Below are 24104 nucleotides of genomic sequence, written 5' to 3'. Positions count from 1 at the left end.
AGTCTGGGTGACTGCAGCATATTGTCCCTAGACAGGGTCATGACCACGTTTAATGATGACAATGAAGAGGACTTACCAGAGGCCTGTACTTTTCTTCCTGGTACTAGGTGTTGCTAAAGATCCCTGATTTGAATAAGTCCACTTTTGTATAAAAATAATTATTTAAAATTACTTAATTAAACTCTTTTTGCTTAATCAGTATTCTCCTTGTACACCATCTCTCTATATGCTGTGTTACCCGTTTATTCAGTCTTGTGCTATTGAATCTGTTCTGATAGTACTGAGTGGAAGGCAGAGTACCAATCAGTCCTGGATGAGCACCACTGTATTGTGGGGCACTCACTTGGCGCTCCTCAAAAGATGCCAGTCAACCTAACCTGCTTATTTTTAGAATATAGGAGAAAAACTGGAGTATCCTGATATAAACCCAAGCAGGCATGGATAGAATATGCAAAATCTACACATACAATAACCAGGCCAGAAAGGAAAACGTATCCCCTTCTGCTGAGACAAATGCACTTATTCTTGCAATATGTCCCCATGCTGTCCTTTCCTGTACGCAGCTATGAGAAACTGTTGCAATGCAGTTTGCCGTCTTTCTGGATGTCTCTTGTGTCTGTTAATGCTAAAACATTGTAGTGGAGAATTGTAGGACTATCAGCAAAGATCCTGCATTTTGTACATTTAATTGTCATTTATTGTAAACGCTTCTCAAACAGTACCCAAGATCTGAGTGCCTTCCATCAACAAGAAAGAACTAAATCATGTTCAGTGTGACAGAGCATTCACTGAGGACAATGACAGAGGAAATATCTTGGAAAGTGAAGAAAATAATGAACACATTCACTGTTAGATCATTTATTACAGGATGTTGCATGCATTGGTCTATGCATAAATAATAAACTAATAATAATGATCAAAATTATTAGAAAGCAATGGTTTTATTATCAACAGTAACTCTGTCAACATGTAAAAAAAACTATTACTTTATTTCCACTGGTAACGTGACTACAAGTCTACATTTGAATGAGAGTCCTAGAAGTATGGCACCACGCAGAGGGCAGACTTAGAGGAACATGTGCCACAAATATAACATATGTTGTGTCTTTACAAGCTTAGTGAGATACAACCTACCTCACACTTCACATTCAAAGTATTAATCTGTCCATGCAAGATGGATACATTAGGGAAGCCCCACCTTCTGGGGGTGTGGCCTCATCTCTAAGTGCAGGTCAAGTTTATAAGTTCCTTAAGCATTGCATAATTATTATTATTATTATTATTACATGTAGACAGTAAGAGACATCTCCACAGATAGATAAGAAAGGGCTATAAGGGAAGATATCCAGGCCCTGATGGACTGCACAAGTGTTTCTAATTCTTAACATTTGCCTTTACTTATATTTAACATATGCAAGATTTCAGTTTCAGTTTTCACTTCTTACCTTATGACACAGAACAAATTTACATTGGCATTATAAACTGTGAAGTCAACAAAGACAACACGGGTGCCGTGATCCAGCCACAGATTCCTATACAAATCCTGAAGCATCATGGTGCTGTCTTGCTTGTTTGTTGCGAGATCTTGATAATAGCCACCACCGCTGTAGGTCTCTATAATGCCCCAGTGAGACGACCCCTTCAGCTCCTCTTCAGATGAGTATCTCCAGCTTTATAGAAGATAAATAAAAAGATATTCATTTAGCCTGTATATTAGTATGTTACATTTCACTCATTTTTGATAATTCATCAAACATTTGTTGAAGGCTGTAATGCTAATAACTCCACATTTAACATAAACTGATGGTTTTACACACATTAATACAATTAAATTCCCAAGTAGACAAATTCATTAATGAGTGGAACTATGGTGTCGTGGACAGGGGTTCAAGGGACCTAAAGCGCCCCCTATTTACCACACCATGAACCTATCAATTCCATTAGTGCCCATAAATTAATTACTCACGGGTACATTTTCAACTCATAAGGTATCATCCACTTATTGACACTGGCACTTAAAGAGGCTCTCCATTTACCAGTGTGAGTTCGTCTTCCATAATACAGACCTTGTAGGTCTGTCCCCCCCACCCTTTGGCTCTAATCCTCCACCTGTAATGCTATCCATTGGCATACAGCACCCAATGTATGCAGTGACTACTATGCTTTTATTTTTGTTTTAATGTTACTAAATGAAAAAGATCCGCAATCCAAGCATATTCTTCAATGTGTATCCTAAAATTACAGATTCTGTATTATTAGATGCATGTTGTAATATTTAAAATTGCTTTTGACATGTCTGTTACATGTTTACATTTCTGTGGTGGGCTGGCGCCCTGCCCAGGGTTTGTTTCCTGCCTTGCGCCCTGTGCTGGCTGGGTTTGGCTCCAGCAGAAACCTGTGACCCTGTAGTTAGAATATAGCGGGTTGGATAATGGATGGATGGATGGATGTTTACATTTAAATTTCTTTTGCTTCTATACATAAGACACCTTCAGCACAAAGTAAAAGGATGAGGGAAGAATATGGGCACCCAAGAGTGAAAAAAGATTGACTTGTTTCCTTTCAAGAGAGTATCTACTTACGCTGTGCCATTTAATACTCCAAATGAGCTCTTGTCCTCCTTGTCCTGTTGATAGACATCATAGCAGCCGAGGATCTCATCTTTGAAGTCCTTGTAAACCACACAGGAGTTGTTCCGCACCTTCAGCTGACGGACCCGAGGGACGCCAAGTAGCAGGTTTTCATAGAGTATAAATGACTGGGGGCTGTGAGTGATGGTCTGATTGTTATACCATTTTGTCCAGTATAGGCCATCCAACAAAGGTCCCTGGGCAAACTGAGAAGAAGGAAGAGTCACAGCAAAAATCCTCCTAAGTTTCAGTACATAGTGTATCCTCATGACTTTGGACCAAAATGTTGTTAGGCCAAGTCATATATGTGGCTCACCATGTGTGTGCCTTTTCACTTGCCATCTAGGGCAGTGGCAGCTTATAATATGATCTATAAGTGACGTATAGTCCTTTTAAATGTGCTATTGATCGACTAATTGATTGATTGATTGATTGATATTCAGCAATCTACAAACAAGACCACCATATAACCATGACCAGAGGAAAATAGGCACAAAAAAGGATGAACAATTTAACTGAGACCAGGCTATGAAAGAAATTTAGAAAACATCTTCTTATATAATACGCTACCGTGGCTGTTCGTTTGTCTGTCCAGGATTTTAAATCACCTGTAGCTCGCAAAGCGTTTCACCTATTGACTTGAAATTTGGTACACATATACTATGTGATGTCTACTATCCACTTCCGGGGTGATGATTTTTATTACACTTTTTATTTTTATTTTATTTAATTGTAGAATCAACTCTCTGCAGCGCGCAGCAGGGCGGCCATATGGCGCATGCGTATGGGCGCCGTTCTTATTCCCTACCATCTTCGTTAATCATTCTTGAGGCAGATTGAAGACTTAAGTGCCAGCTTGAGTGAAAAATTAAAGAAAACATACTAAGTAATTGCCACACAAAAACTAACTTAATCAGTTTTAACACGAAAAGATGCCGATGAAAGAAGAGAAACAGCGGGTCGCTTGGGTGGAGAAAAGAAGAGCTGCTCAGGAAGCAGCAAGCGCATCAACATCTGAGCAAACGAATGCTAAACGTACAGAGAAGGAGGATGAAAACTAGGAATGCTCAAGTCAAGTGTAGTACGCTGTTACTGGTTATATAATAATCCATTTATTCATCAATTAGACAATCAAGGCAGCTCGGTAATGGTTTGGTTTTCTTTATCATCTTTATATCTAATCACATCTCCTATGTTGCTTCACTGTTTCATTTTGTGTTTTTCTTACTTTTTGCTGAAAAACATGAGAACTAGCACTGCCATTGATTTTACAGTAAATACCCATCTGTTACTTCTGGTTGGTAAGCATGGCCTTTCAGTTGTGAGATCCACTTCTCTGGCTGATATCTGTTATGCTTTAGTCAGCTTGTTACCCTGGCTTGAGTTAATTTTTTGGTTGTTTAAATGTCATTTTTCATATTAGGTTAATTCTGATCTTGGTTTTGTTTTGTCTTTGTTTTCATCTAATATCATGAGTTGTATGGATATTGTGTTGTTGATTTACTCTTACACCCTGCGGGCATTTTTCAGCACTTTCTACCTGGGTGGAGAACACCAAAAATAAAGCCTCATAATTCAATAAATAAAGGAAGGACAGTCAATTTTTCCCTGAACACTGTCAGATAACTTCTCAAATGTGTTAGTTTGTCTCAGATTTAAACATCCTTTTACTTAGAAACTACTACCAAAATAGCAAAAACAAAAAAAAACAAAATAGCTACAAGTAGTGATTTTTTTCAAATTTTTGTTTTCCAATACAGTATATCTCATGTACAAGTAACGCCAGGGCAGTTTTTCCACCTCTGAGGTGTACCAGACATACCTACTGTACCTTCCTAAAGTTTCATATTGGTAACACAAAGAAAAAGTTGCAGCATTTGGCACCATGGGTGCCCCTCCCACCTCCAGAATCTTTCCAAGCAGGAATATTCAAAATATTAATAAAAAAACTAGGGGGCTTTGCCCCCTGCTCGCTTCGCTTGGCAACCCCCTGGCCTGCACTACGTGCCAGCCACTTCGCATCTCTGCCGCTCGCATATGTGGATTTCACTTTCACCAAACAACAAATCTTTTAATTTTCACCGATACGCCTCTTCATTGGGAAGAAACATTACTTTTTCCTGATGGCAACATGAATAAAACAAGTAAAAACGGAAAAGTTGTGAGGGAATATGTTTTCATTCCCTTTGCTGTCAAACTCTTAAATAAGATCTGGTCCAACCAATTAATATCAGAAGTCACCTAATTAGTTGATTAACAATCAAAGAGTCACGTGATCTGTCACATGACATCTGTATAAACAGACCTGTTCTGAAAGGCCCCTAACTCTGCAAAAACCACTAAGTAAGCAACACAAAGACCAAGGAGAGAAAGCTGTGGGGAAGTTCAGATCACAGTTATTCCATGGAGCACCATTAAATCCATTATAACAAAATGGAAAGAATATGGCACCACTACAAACCTGGCAAAAGAAGTACACCCACCTTAACTCACAGACTAAGAGAGAAAGACATTAATCAGAGATGCAACAAAGACACCAAAGATAGCACTGTAGGAACTGCAAAGATCCACAGCAGAGATGGGTGTATCTGTCCATAGGACCACTTTAAGCCGTGCACCCCACAAAGCAGGGCCAGAAAATGTGAGTGGCCATTGCTTAAAGAAAAGAAAAAACAAGTCTGGAATTTGCCCAACAACATGTGGTGGACTCCCCAAACACGTGAAAGAAGGTTCTCTGGTCAGATGAGACTAAGTTTGAACTTTTTGGCCATCATGGGAAACGCCATGTGTGGAGAAAACCCAGCACTTCCCATCAATTTGACTTCACCATCCACACAATGAAGCATGGTGGTGTCAGCATCACACTGTGGGGACAGGAAAAGTGGTCAGGATTGAAGGAAACATGAGTGGCATTAAATATAGGGCAATTCTTAAAGGAAAACCTGTTTCAGTCCACTGGAGATTTGAAATTGGGACGAAGGTTCACCTTTCAGCAGAACAATGACTCTAAACATACTGCTAATGTGACACTGGAGTCGCTAATGGGGAAACATTTAAACATCCACCACTAACTCATCTAAACTGAAAGATCTGAAGCAGCTTTGCTTGGAGGAATATGTGAAAAATCCCAGTACTAATAGAGACATTCCCTGTGAGACTTGCAGCAAAAGATGACCATACAAAAGAATTGACATTGGGGGGCGAATACCTACGCGCACTCATGATTTCTGTTTTTTTTTTTCTTAATTAATGTTTGTTCCACAATAAAAAATATTTTGCACCTTCAAAGTTTTTGACCTGCTATGTAAATCAAATGTTGCTAACCAACCAAAAATCCATTTTAATTCCAGTTTGTAAAAAGGGGACAAAGACTGGGGGGATGAATATTTCCACAAGGAACTGTACCACCATTCTTTTTTATGCATTAGACTTTTAACAATAAAAAGTAAAACTATTATGATCCAGAACTCTGAAGTACAATGTAAGATGATTTAAGATATACTTTATGTGTTCAGTAACAGAAGAAAAATAATAAGATAGATAGATAGATAGATAGATAGATAGATAGATAGATAGGGCACTATGTAATAGATAGATAGATAGATAGATAGATAGATAGATAGATAGATAGATAGATAGATAGATAGATAGATATTATTTTTTTTTTTTAAAATGACCTTTATTATGAACAATAACAAAATATACACAGTCATAAGACAACCCAATATTCAGGATAATAACAAAAAGTATGTATCAGACAACCACCACTACTCCCCCTTTACACTCCTCCTACTCCGCACATTAATTAGAACATATTGTTGAACCCACCTATACTTTTCATTCCCAGTTGAGCACCAGTTCGCCCCTCTCCACGGCACACAGTACCTGTCGTGTCCCCCACATGCGGCTGAACATTTCTAAATTGTTTGTTAGTTTATTGGTACATGAATTCGAGTTTCAGTCGACTTTTAATTAAAACTTTGAAGAGCAGCAGAGCGTCAGTCCCCATGAGGTTTCTCTCTTTATTCCTCCTTGTTTGTAGGATTGCCAACTTGGCCTGTCCTAAGAGGAAATTCCCAATAACAGATTTATTCCAATTTTTTTGATTATAATTAATACCAAATACAAAACAAATTTTTGAAAACTTAAACCCAAAATCACTAAGAAGAAAATCTAAAAAAATGAACAATGGCCTCAGCCGTTCACAGTGTATGAACAGATGAAAGATGGTCTCCCTCGTGTAGCAGAACGGGCACTGGTCAGTCTCTGAAGCGTTAATTATATTCAAAAATGAGTTTGTGGCTAAGGCCGAGTGCATTATCCTCCACTGCAGATCCCCAAGTCTTTTCTGTAACGGTAGTTTCTAAAAAGCTCTCCTTGAAGGTGTGAGGTTCTCTGAGACCTGCAGTTCTTTCCTCCATAGTGTATCTGGCAAATCTTTTAACTGGTTATAAAATGTCACTTTGACACACAGTTTATAAAGTTCTTTTTTGTTATACAGTTCAAAGTCTTTCTCGACCAGAGTCCCAAATCTGAGAAGGTGTCCAGGCCTGTCAGTGTGGTCAGTGACATGTGGTCTTACAATGATGGTGGGTGATGTCATCTCTGCTTCTGGTGTCCCCTCACCTGTGAAGTACTCGTCACACAGAGAACTCGCTCCTGACCTCCGCAGTGCTGTTTTTACTTAACTAAGAAAAATGTCAACCAGGCGTATTGATCGGATCCCCAGGACTGTCGCTAGGTGGGCAGGGGTATGCCAGCACCTCATGTTTATATCAAATAAATGTCTTATTTTCAAAATTCTTTTGTTTAACAGAATTGATACAAATGATTTAGAAAACAATAATGTACAGTCCAAAACAGGATTCCATACTAAAGGTTCTTCCAAGAACCAAAATTTACTTTCCAAATTTAGCCTGGTCCTCCTGAACTTTCTGTGCCAGACCTGAAGTGCAGATTGATAAAATTCTGGCAGATCAGACCCAACAAAGCTGGCAGAGTGTAATAAAAAATAATGTTCAGCAAAATTTAAGCTCCTTACCCCACGAAATAAGGTAAAGGCCAGCTGTCTCCATGGCAGGTGCTCAGGGCCGTATAAGAGCCGATGTAAAGCCTGTAACCTAAAGGCCTCCATCTTGCTCACCAAGTCAATGAGTCCCTGACCGCCCTCTTCTATAGGCAGATACAGGACACTGCGTTTCACCCAATGCTGGCCATCCCAAAAGAAATCTAAAAGTATTGCCTGGATGTTCTTGATGACAGATATTGGGGGGTCAACACACTGTAACTTATGCCAGAACATGGAGGCTATCAAGTTATTAATAATGAGGACCCTGCCACGACAGGAGATCTCCTTTTGAAGGTATTTCCACTTCTTCAGTCTGGCTTGAACTTTTTCCGCCCAGTCTGCCCAGACTTCCTCAGCTACTCCTTTCTGTCCTAAAAACACCCCCAGGTATCTGAAGACTCTCCTGTTCCACTTAAGGCCACCAGGTAGGCCCGGTGGGTCTCCATCCCTCCGGTTGCCAATTAAAAATGTGGTACTTTTGTCCCAGTTCATTTTTGCCGATGACAGTTTTTCAAATTCATCTAGGCAATGTTTCAGCTCCATGATGTCTCCATGATGACAGATGAACACAGTCAAATCATCCGCATACGCGACCACCTTGAGCTGTAAATTTGGGCACTGAGGGATGTTCAGACCTTGAAGGCGGATGCGAATTTGTTGTAGTAGCGGCTCGATGGAGAGCGAGAAGAGCATACCGGACAGAGAGCAGCCCTGACGTATCCCTCTGGTAACCTTGAAGGGGGCGGTTAGTGTTCCATTGAGTTTCACGACACTAAAAACGTTGTGATATAAAAGTCCAATGTGTTTAATGAATGAAGGTCCAAAGCCAAAGGCCTTCAGCACTGCTAAAAGGTAATTGTGGTCCACCTTATCAAACGCCTTCTCCTGATCCAGGGATAAAAGACCTGCGTCAAACCCAAAGAGCCTGGCCGCATCAATCACATCCCGAACCAGGAAGATGTTATCAAGAATACACCTGTTGGAAACACAGTATGTCTGCTCCGGGTTCACGATACATGCCATGACTCTTCCTAACCAGTTAGCCAGGGCCTTGGAGAAGATTTTGTAATCCGCACACAGCAGGCTTACTGGGCGCCAGTTCTTTAGCTCTGTGAGGTGTCCTTTCTTTGGGAGTACATTAGAACATTAGAACATTAGAACAATCTAGACGAGAACAGGCCATTCAGCCCAACAAAGCTCGCCAGCCCTATCCACTTGTTTCCTACAAGAAAATATCAAGTCGAGTTTTGAAAGTCCCTAATGTCTTACTGTCTACCACACTACTTGGTAGCTTATTCCAAGTGTCTATCGTTCTTTGTGTAAAGAAAAACTTCCTAATGTTTGTGCGAAATTTACCCTTAACAAGTTTCCAACTGTGTCCCCATGTTCTTGATGAGCTCATTTTAAAATACAAGTCTCGATCCACTGCACTAAATCCTTCATAATTTTTCACCTCTTAATCTTCTTTTGCTTAAACTGTAAAGGCTCAGCTCTTTTAATCTTTCCTCATAATTCAACCCCTGTAGACCTGGAATCAGCCTAGTCGCTCTTCTCTGGATCTTTTCTAGTGCTGCTATGTCCTTTTTGTAGCCTGGAGACCAAAACTGCACACAGTACTCAAGATGAGGCCTCACCAGTGCATTATAAAGGTTGAGCAAAACCTCCTTGGACTTGTACTCCACAGATCGTGCTATATAACCTAACATTCTGTTAGCCTTCTTAATGGCTTCTGAACACTGTTGGGAAGTAGATAGCTTGGAGTCCACTATGACTCCTAAATCCTTCTCATAAGGTGTACTCTCGATTTTCCGACCACCCATTGTAGTATGAGTAGTGAGCAGTGTGATAACTGCTCTGCGACAGGAATGGGGCAGTTCACCCACTCGCAGACTTTCACAGAAAACCTCTGCCAGATCAGTGCCAAGGTAAAACCAAAAAGCTTTAAAAAACTCAACAGGCAAACCGTCGATTCCTGGGGATTTACCAATGTTCAGCCCATTCAAAGCTGTGGTCAACTCATCCAGAGAGATTGTATTTTCCAGGATGTCCTTCTCTCCATCTAGAAACCTGAGGTAAGTTCTGGAGAAAGCATGATGAGTCCAAAGGTACCTCTGCAATGTCCGCTGAAAACAGTTGCTGGTAAAACTGGTGTTCCCAGGATCGACGGGCTTAAGGCTCTAACAGGTCTTGACCTTTGTCATTCTTTAAGCAGTTAATGGTCTTACTTTGGCCAATTGTTTTTTCCAGTTTAAAGAAAAATTGTGTGGGAGCATCCATCTGGGTGAGCGGACGAGTGCACCGTTGACTCTCTTGTCTATATGGTCCATCAATAATTGTTTCTTTGTTTTAAGGGACTCAAAAGTGCTGCCGTCAAAGTTCGTACATAAAACTGAATGAAGTTCCTCAATATCCTTCTCCAGTTCAGAAATGGCCGCATTCACATCCCTGGTGGTCTGCTCAGGGTATTGTTGACACAATACGCGTATCTCAGTTTTTGAGCAATCCCACTATTGCCTCAGTGAAGAGAAGGTCTTCTTTTTGCATCTCCATTGTGTCCAGAAGTATCTGAAACAGTTGATGAAGGGGGGGTCTTTCAGTAGATTACTATTAAAGTGCCAGTATGACTTGACAGAATGTGCAGAGAGAAAAGAGATTTGAAGAAAAACGAGACAGTGATCAGATAAGCCAGTTGGAAGAATGGAGCAGTTAGCTATGAGATTCCTGTGATGTTTTTGGATGTAGAATCTGTCAAGTCTAGCCATAGAAAGCAGCCCAGCTGAGCCCTTCACCCACGTATACTGCCGGACCTCCGAATAAAATTCTCTCCAAATATCAATTAGATTATTATTGGTGACCACAGACCTCAGTGATTGGACGGACCCCGGGTGCGGTTCTAGCCCATTCCTGTCCAGCTGCTCATTCTCTGTGCAATTAAAGTCGCCCCCCACAAACACCAGGGGCCTCATGTATAAACGGTGCGTACGCACAGAAACGTTATCGTAAGAACTTTTCCACGTTCAAATCGCGATGTATAAAACCTACACTTGGCGTAAATCCACGCACTTTTCCATGGTACCTCATGCCTTGTCGTACGCAAGTTCTCCGCTCGGTTTTGCAGACTGGCGGCACCCAGCGTCAAAGCAGTGCTACTGTTCCTGTGTGGTTACACCTTATTTTCCTGACGCGGCTTTATAAATACACAGAAACTAACCGCATATTGTTTATTAGTGTAATGCATCTGATTGCAATTAACTTGTAACAATATAATGGTCCAGGGAACAGCCATAGTATTCCAAATACCATAACTGCTTTAGCGTTGTTACTCTCACTTCTTCTTCTTCTTCTTCTTCTTTCAGCTCCTCTTGTTAGGAGTTGCCACAGCGGATCATCTTTTTCAATATTTCTCTCACTGCACCACTCGGAGTATTTATATCACTGTATCTGAGTGTGAATCACAGCAGCAGCTGATCGGAAAGGGAATTATCGGTGTACGGCATTAAGGACACGCTGTCTCAGCCACGGCAAAACGTTTTAAATCCTTTCCTGTACGGACCTCGCGGTTCAGAAACAGAAACGATATCATTTATAAGGTGAAATTCAGCAAAATATGTTTATTAAATTATACAGATAAAACTTTAACTTCATTTAAATAATCTATATTCTTCACTGGGAGTGTCGTTAAGGATAGAATAATTAAACATGTACTACGAAGATACGTTTTGAAGAATCAGCGCTAAGCTTACAGATGGCTTAACTTCTGTTACAGAGCTGATTGTATGGCGATCGGTTACATGGGGAAAAAAAAGCTCTGACTGCAGTGACGGCTACGCCAATATATATTAAATATAAAACAGAAAGAGAAAATAACAACACAGCTAAAAACGCAGTGACAAATTTTGACAAAAGTTAAATGCTTGTGTCATGAGCACAAGGCTGCTATGCAGTGTCCGCAATGGACATGGCCATCCACCGTGATAAGCTACCTTACTGACATTGGCCGACGAAGGAGCCACCGATTCTTCCTCTGCCCAGTGCCACCACAAGCCTAGAGCCGCCCCTGAGTACTGCTGCAATAAATTATTTCATCGAAGTGAAAGACATGTTTAATAACGTGCTTTAACTCCTATCATCATGAAAATGATATCACGTATACATCTCAGTATTTTAGTTATTCAGAGAGCTGTAATATCACGAATGTAATGGACTCTGTGTCCAGTTGGAGGAAGAGAGCCAGTTTAAAAAGCAAGTAGTGATTCACACACATAGAGCACATAGAAGATCACATACAAAACAAAGCATTTTACGTGCTACTTTAATTACGATGTGATTTGAGAAACTGGTTAATTAAACGATTTTAAGATGAAGTTTATGATGTTCTACTTTAATGACAAAATAAACTACGTGATTAAAGTAGAAATGTCGAGATTGAAGTTGACATTTCGTGCTTTTTCCTCACTGTGTGCCTTTTTTCTCTGTACCCTAATAAGCTTTCATATGACACTCAGACAGTGGGCTTACAACTCTTCTTTTCACGGCGACTTTGATATGTGACTTCTTTTTTTATTTCCGGCACTGTGCGATTTTGTGAACGTGAGCTTTCAAGTTTCTCCAACACGCTATGTCACTCGATCAACTTCCTTTTGTTGATTATATCACGGTTTATTTGAACAAATGGTATGTTTCTCCTTTGCCTCCACTTGGTATTCGCTGAAATTCTTATATTTTCCCCGTGCTTTTCCCATTGTCTTTTCACAGAAGGCTGCGCTTAAGGGCGATTTATATTGATTTGCATATTCAAATAGGCGTAATTCTGGGAGGATTTGGGGCGTTACATAACGCGCGTGCACGAGCGTTAGTTTTCACGCTGATCGGGATTTATACATGAGGCCCCAGCTCATCTTCGTCACATGTCCCCAGGACATCATTTAAAACTCAGAAGCAGTGAGTCCTCTCAGTCCCTACATTTGGGGCGTACACATTAATAAACACCCACTTCTTCTCACCCAGCTGTGCTTCTACCTTCAGCAGCCTCCCCTGGATTAACTCCGTACAAACCGCACTGTCAGGTACAAAACTTTTACAAAATAGGATGGCAACACCTGCACTTTGATTTGAGCCATGACTAAGATGTGCCACCCATGGCCACTCTCTGTGCCAGTCAGACTGATTAGCCTCGTCGGTATGGGTCTCTTGAAGGAAGGCCACATTAATTCTTTTTTGCTCTAAGTGCTCAAATAGCGCCGTTCTTTTTACTAATTTTCTGCAGTTGTTTATATTGAAAGAGCACAGGGAATAGACAGGCATTGTAAAAGAAAATAAGGTGGCGGTCAACAACACTACATTAACCCAAGGAACGGGGAATTGCATTAAAACTGCCATCATGATTGTGCTTCCAGGGAATGTTTCACTTTGCTTATAATATTCTTCAAGCAGACTCTCTCTTTGGAGGTCATGCCTAGTTCAGCAGCCCGCTTGCTTCGCCGAGCTCAGAGACAGATGGAGATCAGGAAAGTGTTCAACTATACTCACCCCCCGCTTCCCTTCTAAAAACTCTAAAAAGCGCAAAATGCTTTCTGTGCTGTAGGCCTCGTGTAAGCTCGAGTGAGATGACAGATCAACTCTGATCGACGGGTCAGATTCATTGCCGTCCTCCCCTCCTTCCTCTCTCACTGTGATTTCAGTGCCGTCTGTCTGCTGCAGACCACTAGTGGCGGCCTCTACACTTTCAGTCTTCGTGCTCTTCTTGGCGCGTCCACCACTGGTTGTTAGCTCCTTTCTTTTCCTAGTTACCGGCTTATTAAAACCGTTGCCTTCTTCAAAGATCATTTCTTCATCGGCCCCCGTCTCTTGTGTTATTTCATCAGTTAAAGACTACACAGCCAGCGCGCTCTCCTCCGCCCTCCCTTGAGAAGGCGCAGCGCCCGAGCCCTTCTCTGGAGCGGTAGCACTCTCGGCAGGTGTCTTTTGGAGATGTGCAGTAGAGTCCTCTTTACAACAATCAACCCCTGGTGCCACTTTAGATACCTCCCTCTCCCCCTCTTCATGGCCGACATCAGCCTTCTTATTCTGATTTATTTCACAAATTTGTTCGGTAGTTTCCTCTGCGCCCGTAACCATTTCAGCCATCTTTTTTTTTCTATTGCAGTCTCTCCGCTGGACACTTCCAGCTTACCTGCTTCAAGTCCCGGGTCTGCTGTGATACTTTGTTCTAATGTTATTTCATCCTGATCTTCAGCCTCTTCATCAGAATTGTAACTCTGATCCTCCATTTCGGAATCACTGATCACCGACTCATTCTCTTCGTTGTCCGAAGTTCTATTACGGGCTCTCTGTGCCGGTCCCGGTCCCGGTTTATCCGAGCCGTCAGTCATCTCACCCCGCTTACACTGACTCTCTTTGTGCCCTGTCTGACCACACTTAAAACATTTCATTAGTTCTGTAGAGATAAAAACAATATATTCATAACCCTCTACTTTAAATTTCAAGGCCACATCAAGCTTCTCACGCAAGTTGTTTAGTAACATGTACGCCTGTCTCCTGAAAGATACGACATGCTTTAAATCTGGAGAGCGGCAGCCAAGTGGTATCATTACTAAATCAGATATGACTTCACCATATCTGCGAAGTTCGTTTAATAAAATCTCATTTTTCAAAAAAGGTGGAACATTTGAAATGATAACTCGTTTAGCAGGAATCGATAAAGGCAAAACCGGGACTAGCGAGCCGTTTATTACCAGGTCCTCCTGCACTAGATTATGTACCATAGTTTCATCGCTCAAAAACGACACAACAGTTTTGTTCATGCGGGAAGCTGACTTTACATTCTTACAGCCAACTTTTTTCGCCACCTCAACAACACACGCCTCAACAGAGACCATCGGATCCACAACTACCTTAATTCCATTTTTTCTGGAAAGGTGCTCAAAGTTTTGCGGGTTAAGCCCTGGAGGCCTTGCTCGGGACGCGGCCATGGCGGCAAGCCATCCGACTATTACAACCACCACCAACAATAAACAATACACTTTCAAATAAATGGAAAATCAGTAAAAAAATTCTTAATACAAGAAACTGATAGTAAAGAAAGATAGAAAAAGAAAAACGTGAAATACTCACAGAGACCCAAACGAATGGAGTGGACCTGCGACCAACAACCACGCCCACCCAGACCAGAGTAATCGACAGACAGAGATTCCACAGACAGAAAGGATAGATAGATAGATAGATAGATAGATAGATAGATAGATAGATAGATAGATAGATAGATAGATTGGGCACTATACAGTATGATAGATAGATAGATAGATAGATAGATAGATAGATAGATAGATAGATAGATAGATAGATAGATAGATAGGGCACTATACAGTATGATAGATAGATAATAGATAGATAGATAGATACTATCTATCTATCCCCAAGGGGAAATTCGCATACTCCAGCAGCAGCATCCCGATAAAACTAATATTAATTAAAGCAGCGTTTCTCAACCTTTAAGTATTTGCGACCCGAATGTTCATAACAGTTTTAATCGTGCCCCGCCAACATTTTTTTGAAATGAAGATGCATATTTTATTATATCTAACTCTATATTTATTGTTCTAGTATCAGAATGTAGTTTAAGTTCATTTGTTTTGGTTTCAACAGATTTTTTTTCATATTTTTGATTCTTGTTTTCTTTTTTTCACATCTTCGTGCCTCGCTTTTTGTTACTTCGCACCCCCCTAGGGGGGCCCGCCCCACAGGTTGAGAACCACTGAATTAAAGAGTGATAAAAATGCAGTGCAGGTTAACAAATGCAAGGTATAGAGTGCAAGGCAGGTATAACAGACAATAACTTTGTATAATGTTAATGTTTACCCCCCGGATGGAATTGAAGAGTCGCATAGTGTGGTGGAGAAACAATCTCCTCAGTCTGTCAGTGGAGCAGGACGGTGACAGCAGTCTGTCCCTGAAGCTGCTCCTCTGTCTGGAGATGATCCTGTTCAGTGGATTCTCCATGATTGACAGGAGTCAGCTCAGCGCCTGTCGCTCTGCCACGGATGTCAAACTGTCCAGCTCCGTGCCTACAATAGAGCCTGCCTTCCTCACCAGTTTGTCCAGGCATGAGGTGTCCCTCTTCTTTATGCTGCCTCCCCAGCACACCACCACGTAGAAGAGGGCGCTCACCACAGCCATCCGATAGAACATCTGCAGCATCTTATTGCAGATGTTGAAGGACGTCATCCTTCTAAGGAAGTATAATTGGCTCTGTCCTCTCTTGCACAGAGCATCAGTATTGGCAGTCCAGTCCAGTTTATCATCCAGCTGCACTCCCAGGTATTTATAGGTCTGTACCTTCTGTACACAGTCACCTCTGATAATCATGGGGTCCATGAGGGGCCTGGTCCTCCTAAAATCCACTGCTGCAATCTATTAGGGTCCTTCCTGAAAGACTTGTCCTTTGCTTCAGTTGCATGCATATATTCTAAACATAATTAGGTTCACACATCACAATTTTCAAGTTGTTTTTCATTTCTCATTACAGACACTTCTTTGTGCACATCCCTGTTATTAATATTTATAAATACTTCATAAATAAACTATTTGGTTACTTACAGACCAGAAGTCAGACATGCAGCCAATGCTTTGGAAGGTAACTCCACTGTCACTTGGGCTGTTGAGAAACAAGTCAGACATGGCGCTGGTGTAGTAGTAGGAGCTGCCGCTGGTCATTCCATAAGTCACTGAAATTTAGACAAACAAAAAATGATCCATTGATCACTTATGCAAGAAAATGCATTGATCTTGAACCTATACAGGCACCGAGAGAAAGTGCAAATTTAGCACAGAAATGACCAGAGAGGGATGAGATTGCAGCCACCATTAAACTCCTTGAGAATGGCAAAGCCATGGGCTCCTCAGTACCTGCCCTGGGTCGCTTGGTGGCAGCCTCCCTGGCTGATGATGGTGCCTCAGTTTCACGCAGGGTTCCATGGGAGATGGAGTTCTCCAAAACCCTATAGGTATCTAGGGTGGCTGCCAGGGGGTGCTACATGGATCCCGGAGCCAGCCTGGGCAACTCTACAGCCCCGCCCAGATGTGCAATCAGGAACAGGTGATCAAGCACCTGGAGCACTTCCAGGTGGGCTATAAAAAGGACCGGCAACCACCTCTCATGGCCAGAATCAGGAGGCAGAGGACGAGGTTGACTGAGAGGAGTGGTGGTGCAAGAAGAAGGGTTGTGATTTGTGTTTGGAGTTCTTTTGGGATTTTGTTGTGGCTGGGGGGGGGTTCACAGGGAAGACGTACCCTCCAGCTGAAGAAAAATAAATTCTTTGTATCTTTATACACGTGCCTCAGTGCAAATCTGCGCCAATAAACCAGAGTAAAATACTAAATTCAATACAAGAAGAAAAGCCTGAACAAATAACATCATTAGCGTTATAACACTCACACAAATTACCCTGAGCATCTGTTCGGTTAATGTAGATGCCTTCCCAAATAGATGAGTTGTTTTTTAAAAGAATGAACTGAGTCAGCTGATTTCATTCAGTTAGGGAGGTCATTCCAAAATCGGGGCGCCATACAGCTGAAGGGCCCTGTCACCCATAGAGTGCAGGTTAGTGTGAAGGACAACAAGCATACAACAACTTGTAATAATTCTGATGAATTAAAGTACAAACAAATCTAAAATAAAGGTTCAGTCTCCAGGTTCCTCCTGCGTGACACTCGCTTTCCATCCCCTTATCAGGCTGTGGCCCCAAAGCCAGCTGACAGGTGCCATTGTTTCTAATGCAAAGCATCCGCCTCCTGTCTGTTGCCGATAACAGACTTTAACGTATTACTCCTATTTAGTTGTATTAGAAATCAAAGAACAATGAACGTTAAGTTACCAATTTAGGTAAATCAGCATTTTCAGAACACGACCTTTAGAGCCATGGTGCTTATACAATCTTATCAGGCTAAAGCACACTAATATAGACGCCAGCTTCACTTTCACAGGAGGACTGCTGACCATGAAAAGGAGTCCTGTTGAAGATAATAGTGGGTTTGGAGTAAAAAGACAGTAACGTGACACCATGACTTGTCACAAAGGAGCTCAGTGGGTCTGCAAATAAAGACAATTAAAGATAAGCCATCCACCCTATCTCTCCTACCAAGCCGGGCCTTGAATAAAAGCAGCTGCTTACTTTGGTCCATGGCAGAGTAAACAAGAGGACTTTGTGACACATTCATTAAGTGGGGTGACCTTTTCACCCCCTTGCTGTGACATTTTTAACTGATAACTTCCTGCAAGGCCAGTTCTTCTTGCTAGCCCAGGGCTCATCTCTCACCCATGATGAGGTGAGGACTTGACTGAAATGCTTTATGGCCGTTGAAGTCATGTCACATATCAGAAGTCACTTGCCGCTTGTGACACTCATTTGTGGGGCTGAGCAGATGACTTCTGGGTCATCCCACCACTGGCTCTTGTTTCAGAAGGTACCATATCTATTAAAATTATATTTTACTGCTAATTTGAACTCATTGTTGACACCACCAAACCTGGAGATGCAGCACTTTTCATAAACTTAACAGTCTTAAGCTCAAAGGGGTTACACCATTGTTATTTCTTTAATTCTGTAGTACTATGGTGCTGTACTGTGTTAGACATTACGGATGTAATGAGAAGTCAAACAAAAGGACATCTTTTACTGTTGTGAAGCCCAGGCGTGTACAGCAGCCCTGACCTCCGACACAGACAGGCGGGTCAACACACCACACCCGGTTTATCTTCTTCTATAATACGCCACCGTGGCTGTTCGTGTGTCTGTCCAGGATTTTAAATCACCTGTAGATTGCAAACCGTTTCACCTATTGACTTGAAATTTGGTACACATATACTACGTGACGTCTACTATCCGCTTTCGGGTGATTTTTATTACTCTTTTTATTTTTATTTTATCTTATTGTAGAATCAACTCTTGGCAGAGCTCAGCAGGGCGGCCATGCGGCGCATGCGTATGGGCGCCGTTGTCATTCCCTACCATCTTCGTTAATCATTCTTGAGGCAGATTGAAGACTTAAGTGCCAGCTTAAGTGAAAAATTAAAGAAAACGTACTAAGTAATTGCAACACAAAAACTAACTTAATCAGTTTTAACGCAAAAAGATGCCGACGAAAGAAGAGAAGCAGCAGGCCGCTAGGGTGGTGAAAAGAAAAGCTGCTCAGGAAGCAGCAAGCGCATCAACCTCTGAGCAAAAGAATGCTAAACGTACAGAGAAAGATTCTGAAAACTAGGAATGCTCAAGTCAAGTGTATTCACTGCACGTTATCGTGCAGTATGCCGTTACTGGTTTATAATAAAAGTGCACAAAACACCAACACAGCTCATTCCCTTTATTGCCACCAGTCCATCCGCCTCCACTCCTCCTCAAGCTTCATTTCCTTCTCCCTACTCTGGCTTCCCGAGTAGTGTCTGCTGGCTCCTTTTATAGCACACCCGGAAGTGCTCCAGGTGCTTGATGACTCGTTTCTGGCAGCACTTCCGGGTGTGTTAGAAGAATTGCCCATAAAGGCTCAGCAGATCCTGTTGCAGCACCCTCCTGGCGGTGCCTGTGGATTCCAACAGGGCTGCACCAAACTCCAATGCCCATAAAGTCAAGGCATTGCTGCAACCCAAGTGGGTTGCCATCTAGCGTCCCGGGGGAGGTAACGCTCTGGCTAGGCTTGAGGCAAGGACCCCGGCCTAACGCTACATTGGCGAACTAGAAAGATTACAACATGCAAGCTTTTGAGGCAACTCAGGCCCCTTCTTCAGGCATTCCTTGTGTTTATATGGACACCGGGACAGATATGGCATTGGAAAACCTTTAAGTGAGACATCTTAGATGTAAAAAATTAATAGACCTCTCCAGGCTAAGATTCATTTAGCGAGAAGGGAGAACAAGGTATAGTCAAGATCTTTTGATAAGATAACTGTCCAACAGAGTGTTTTGAGGTTTGTGATGAGTTGTCCATACAGTGTGGGTCTGTAGTCAGGTAATGTGGGTCAGTGTAATAAGTGTATAAGTTTAATATGTCATTGCACTCTGTGCAAATATATTTTATAAATCTGCCTTTTTCTACTCACATGCACAGTTGATACAGAGCCAGATTTAGCTCAGGGGTTCACCACATAAGAACTGCTAGGCAAGCATTTTAAGACAAGACAGATAGAGACAACTGGGAAATGGCAGTCAGACTGACGACCATTGTATACTATTTTGGTGTGTCAAAGTCAGCATTAAATTGTATCCTCTTTTCCTTGTTTGGAATGACATGATTCACCGAAGTGGAGGCCTGCACATGAAGAAAGAGAAAGCAGCGTTTCTCAACCTTTAAGTATTTGCGACCTGAGTTTTCATAACAGTTTCAATCGCGCCCTCCCTAACATTTTTTTGAAATGTAGATGCATATTTTATTATATCTACTTAACTTTTTTCGACATTTATCTAACTCTATATTTATTGCTCTAGTATCACAATGTAGTTTAAGTTAATTTGTTTTGGTTTCAACAGATGTTTTTTCATATTTTTGATTCTTGTTTTCTTTTTTTCACATCTTCATGCACCCCTTTTTGTTACTTCATGCCCCCCCCCATAGGGGGGCCCACCCCACAGGTTGAGAACCACTGGTATAAAGCCTTGGAACATTGCCCGGCACACCTTTGAAGCCGACAGACGGATGGGAGATAACATCATCTTATCCGGAAAATCCTTCCAATGCAGCAGCGAAAATGGCAGACTCTACACATCGGGCCCCCACTCTCGAATTGGGTTCTTGTCATGACTTACTTCATCTGTTATGCAGCGTGAGCCGTCATTAAAGAAAGCTAAGTTACTGATTTGTGTACTAAGTTGTGATTTCTTACCGCCATATCACTAAGGGAGGGGTATCGCCTTTTCATATTATATTTATATAGGTTCAGGTTATGTAACATGCCACAATTACTAAAGAACTTAGTCCAATAAGGGAGCTAATGCCCCCTGCTGGATACAGTCAGTCCTAGAGATGTAAACCATCTGCATATCTGGCCATAAAACTTTCTAATTAAACCATTTTGTAATGTGTTAAATTTTAGCATGAGTTCCCATTCTTTTGTCTCTTGCTGTATTTTGAAGTTACCCATAAGCACTGTGACTTTAAAGTCCCTCTCACAGTGTCCATGGCTGCTGAAGTGAGCGGCTACAGGAACATCTCTGTTGTCACGCTTAATGTGGAACCTGTGTAAGTTCATTCTTTGGCGGAGTGCTTGTCCAGTTTCAAATACACCAAACGTCAGATGCTATTTAATACTGGACAGATTACATCTGAAACAAGCAGATGGAGTGGAAAAAGCAGGAGGGTGTCTGAAGACTTGTGGGATATACTTACAATATACTTATAAGCAAGCACATCACAATGAAAGCTGATATGTGTGATCCAGACTTTGAAATGCAGTCTGAATTTGGCCAGGTAATGATTCACTCCATTATGTATGGAGGGCCAAAAATACATATAATGCAACATAGTTAATATGATCTATTGCATTTAACTTTTGCACAAATTATCTTTAATTTTGTCATGGTTTTATTGCATCATATTTAAAAGAAGTCAATCATTTTCTAACCTGCTTAGTCCTGAACAAGGTCCCTGGGAGGGGGTCCGGAGCCTATCCCTACTAGTATAGTGCATGTCAGGAACACACCTGGGACAGGGTGCCAGTCTATCGCGGTGCGAACACACATACACACACACGCACACCCTAACCATACAATACGGCCGATTTAGCATCGCCAATCCACCTAACCTGCATGTCTTTAGACCAGGGGTGTCGAACTCCAGTCCTGGAGGGCCGCAGTGGCTGCAGGTTTTCATTCTAACCATCTTCTTAATTAGTGACCAGTTTTTGATGCTAATTAACTTTAGCCTTAGCTTTAATTAGCTTGACTCAGGCCCCTTAGTTGTTTTTTTCCTTAATTAGCAGCCGGACAGTAATGAGACATAAAACAAGCAGGACATGACCCGCTCACTTGTACCCATCAAACAAAATCTGAAAATAAAGATGAAGGTCTCAGTAAGGTTGATCCCTCAGGTTACCAAAACATTTTAGGAGTTCTTAGAAAAAAACAGAATATCAACAGTTTTGGAAATGTCTGCTGTGGCAAAAAGAGAGCAGCAACAAGCCATGGAATTGAATAACGGGTTTAATTAACAGCAAGAATCAGCTTCTCATTAAGGAACTAGTTGGAGTTTGAAGCCCCAATTTAGCTGCTCATCTGTTGGCTCGTTTCAAGTCTCATTTCTGTTTGGCTGTTATTTAATGAAGAAAAGAATCAACTGAGAAGACTTAAATTTGTGAATTTCCCCTTAGGATTAATAAAGTATCTATCTATCTATCTATCTATCTATCTATCTATCTATCTATCTATCTATCTATCTATCTATCTAATCCTTAAAAACAGGGCTATTAAAATACAGGGGAAAGGAGTTAATTAGCAGTGAAAACTGGACACTGATTAGGAAAAGGGTTAGAAAGAAAACCTGCACCCACTGCGGCCCTCCAGGCCTGGAGTTTGACACCTGTGCTTTAGACTGTGGGAGGAAACCCACTCAGAACATGCAAACTCCATGCAGTGAGGACCCCGCACGTAAACCCTGCTCTCTTAATTGCGAGGCAACAGTGCTACCTCAATTAAAAGAATATCCATTTAAACAATTGTTTGCTTTTTCATTCACATTCATACATTGCATGTCATAACTAAAAGCAAAGCAGACATTTTTCACTTTGCTTAGCGGCAGCTCTCTGTGTACTGCATTTCAATTCAAGACCCTTCCTTAATCGTGCCAAAGCTAAAAGTAATCAAATGACCACAATGTGGGGCAATGGGTCCTGTCATATGCTGTACAGTGACTAGCATCAATTCATGGATCTGTCTTACCTTTGGTCAACAGTGAAGACTGCTGGTGGTAGTGAAACAGTATGGAAGATATTAGGGCTCTCAATGCCAGGTTAATGTCATATGAATGCCAGTGTGTCCCTAGGCACTGCTGCTGACCACATATGGTACACCCTTTTATGGCCACAGTCTACTGGAGAACAATGTATTACACTTTTATAATTTGGTCTGTTACACTGTATTAGTTTAACTGCCACTAGAATGACCTGGTAGTCATGTCAATAGATAAGTAATAGAAGCAGAATCAGAGTCACTTTTATTCGCCAGTACTTAATTTACAGGAATTTGACTTGCTAGATTTGGATCTTCTTATAACATAACACAATGTCACATACAAATAACATAAATAGCAAAAGCTAACAAACTTGCAGAATAGTGCAATTATAAAGGAGATGTGCAAAAGATTATGTGCAAGAGTGTGTGGTGTGTATGCACGTCCACAGACATACATGCACATACACTGTACACACACACACCTTCATACAGTATGTGACAGAACACATGAATATACACAGAAGGCAGGCTACGTTACTGGTCTGAGTGGGTGATGGCTCTGGGAAAGAAACTGGCATCTGTTCATTTTATCATATATATACTATATACATACTGTATATTACAAAAAAATTGTCAAGACACTGCTTGGAAGATCTGAAACTCGACAGGAGACACATGTGAGATTACTGTGAAAAATCTGAGAAACAGGAGACAAAACAAAATGTCTTCATTTCATTTCTTTCTGATCTAATTGTTGTTTAAAAGAAGACATTAAGGAGATCTCGTTTTTGATTTTCTTTCCTGTAGGGTGGAAATTTGGATTAGGTGTTTCCTATTCTATTGATCATCATTGAGATCTTTTGTTTGGAGTTCACCTCTGGTCAGTTCAATTAATTGGACATAAGTAGGAAAGGTGCACAACTGTCTATAGAAGGTCTCACTGCTGACAATGTCTACCAGAGCCAAAAACAAGCAATGAGGCTGAGGCACTGATCTGGGCAAGGCTGCAGAAAAGTTTCAGCACCAGTGAAGTTTCCAAGAGCTCAGTACCCTCCGTAATTCTTACTTGGATGATGTTTGGAACAACTACAACTTTTCTTGAAACTGGTTACCTGGTCAAACTGAGCAATGGGGAGAGTAGGACCCAAAAACTCAATGGCTGAACTCCAGAAATCCTGTGTGGAGATGGGAGAAACTTACAGAAGAACATCTAAGCATCATATCTGGTGGAAACCAGGTAGCCTATTCACCTGTGCAATACCATGCCAATGGTGAAGTATGGTGGAATTGGAGGCTAGACGATTATAAAAGAGTTAAATCGATCAAAGTTTAGAGATGTCCCAAATCAAATCCTGCTCTCGAGTGCTCTACACCTTAGACCAGGATGAACAGAACAATGACCCAAAGAAGAAAGCAAAGACAACATGGGAGTATTGTCAAATGTTATTGAGTGGGCCAGCCAAAGCCTGGACT

General features: G+C 41.5%; 1 protein-coding gene across 1 annotated transcript in view; it reads right to left on the bottom strand.

The window, feature by feature from the left end:
* Window positions 1-24104, bottom strand: part of pkd2l1 (polycystic kidney disease 2-like 1) — a 68283-nt gene that overhangs the window by 35172 nt on the left and 9007 nt on the right. Inside the window, exons 3-5 of the mRNA XM_039735189.1 lie at window positions 16294-16421; window positions 2583-2836; window positions 1446-1670 (exon numbers count right to left, since the gene is read on the bottom strand). Coding sequence (XP_039591123.1) covers window positions 1446-1670; window positions 2583-2836; window positions 16294-16421 — 607 coding nt within the window. The remainder of the gene's footprint in view (window positions 1-1445; window positions 1671-2582; window positions 2837-16293; window positions 16422-24104) is intronic.

The sequence above is a fragment of the Polypterus senegalus genome, chromosome 1, assembly GCF_016835505.1.
Source record: "Polypterus senegalus isolate Bchr_013 chromosome 1, ASM1683550v1, whole genome shotgun sequence".
NCBI lineage: Eukaryota > Metazoa > Chordata > Cladistia > Polypteriformes > Polypteridae > Polypterus > Polypterus senegalus.
This window is presented reverse-complemented; position numbering and strand designations above follow the sequence as displayed.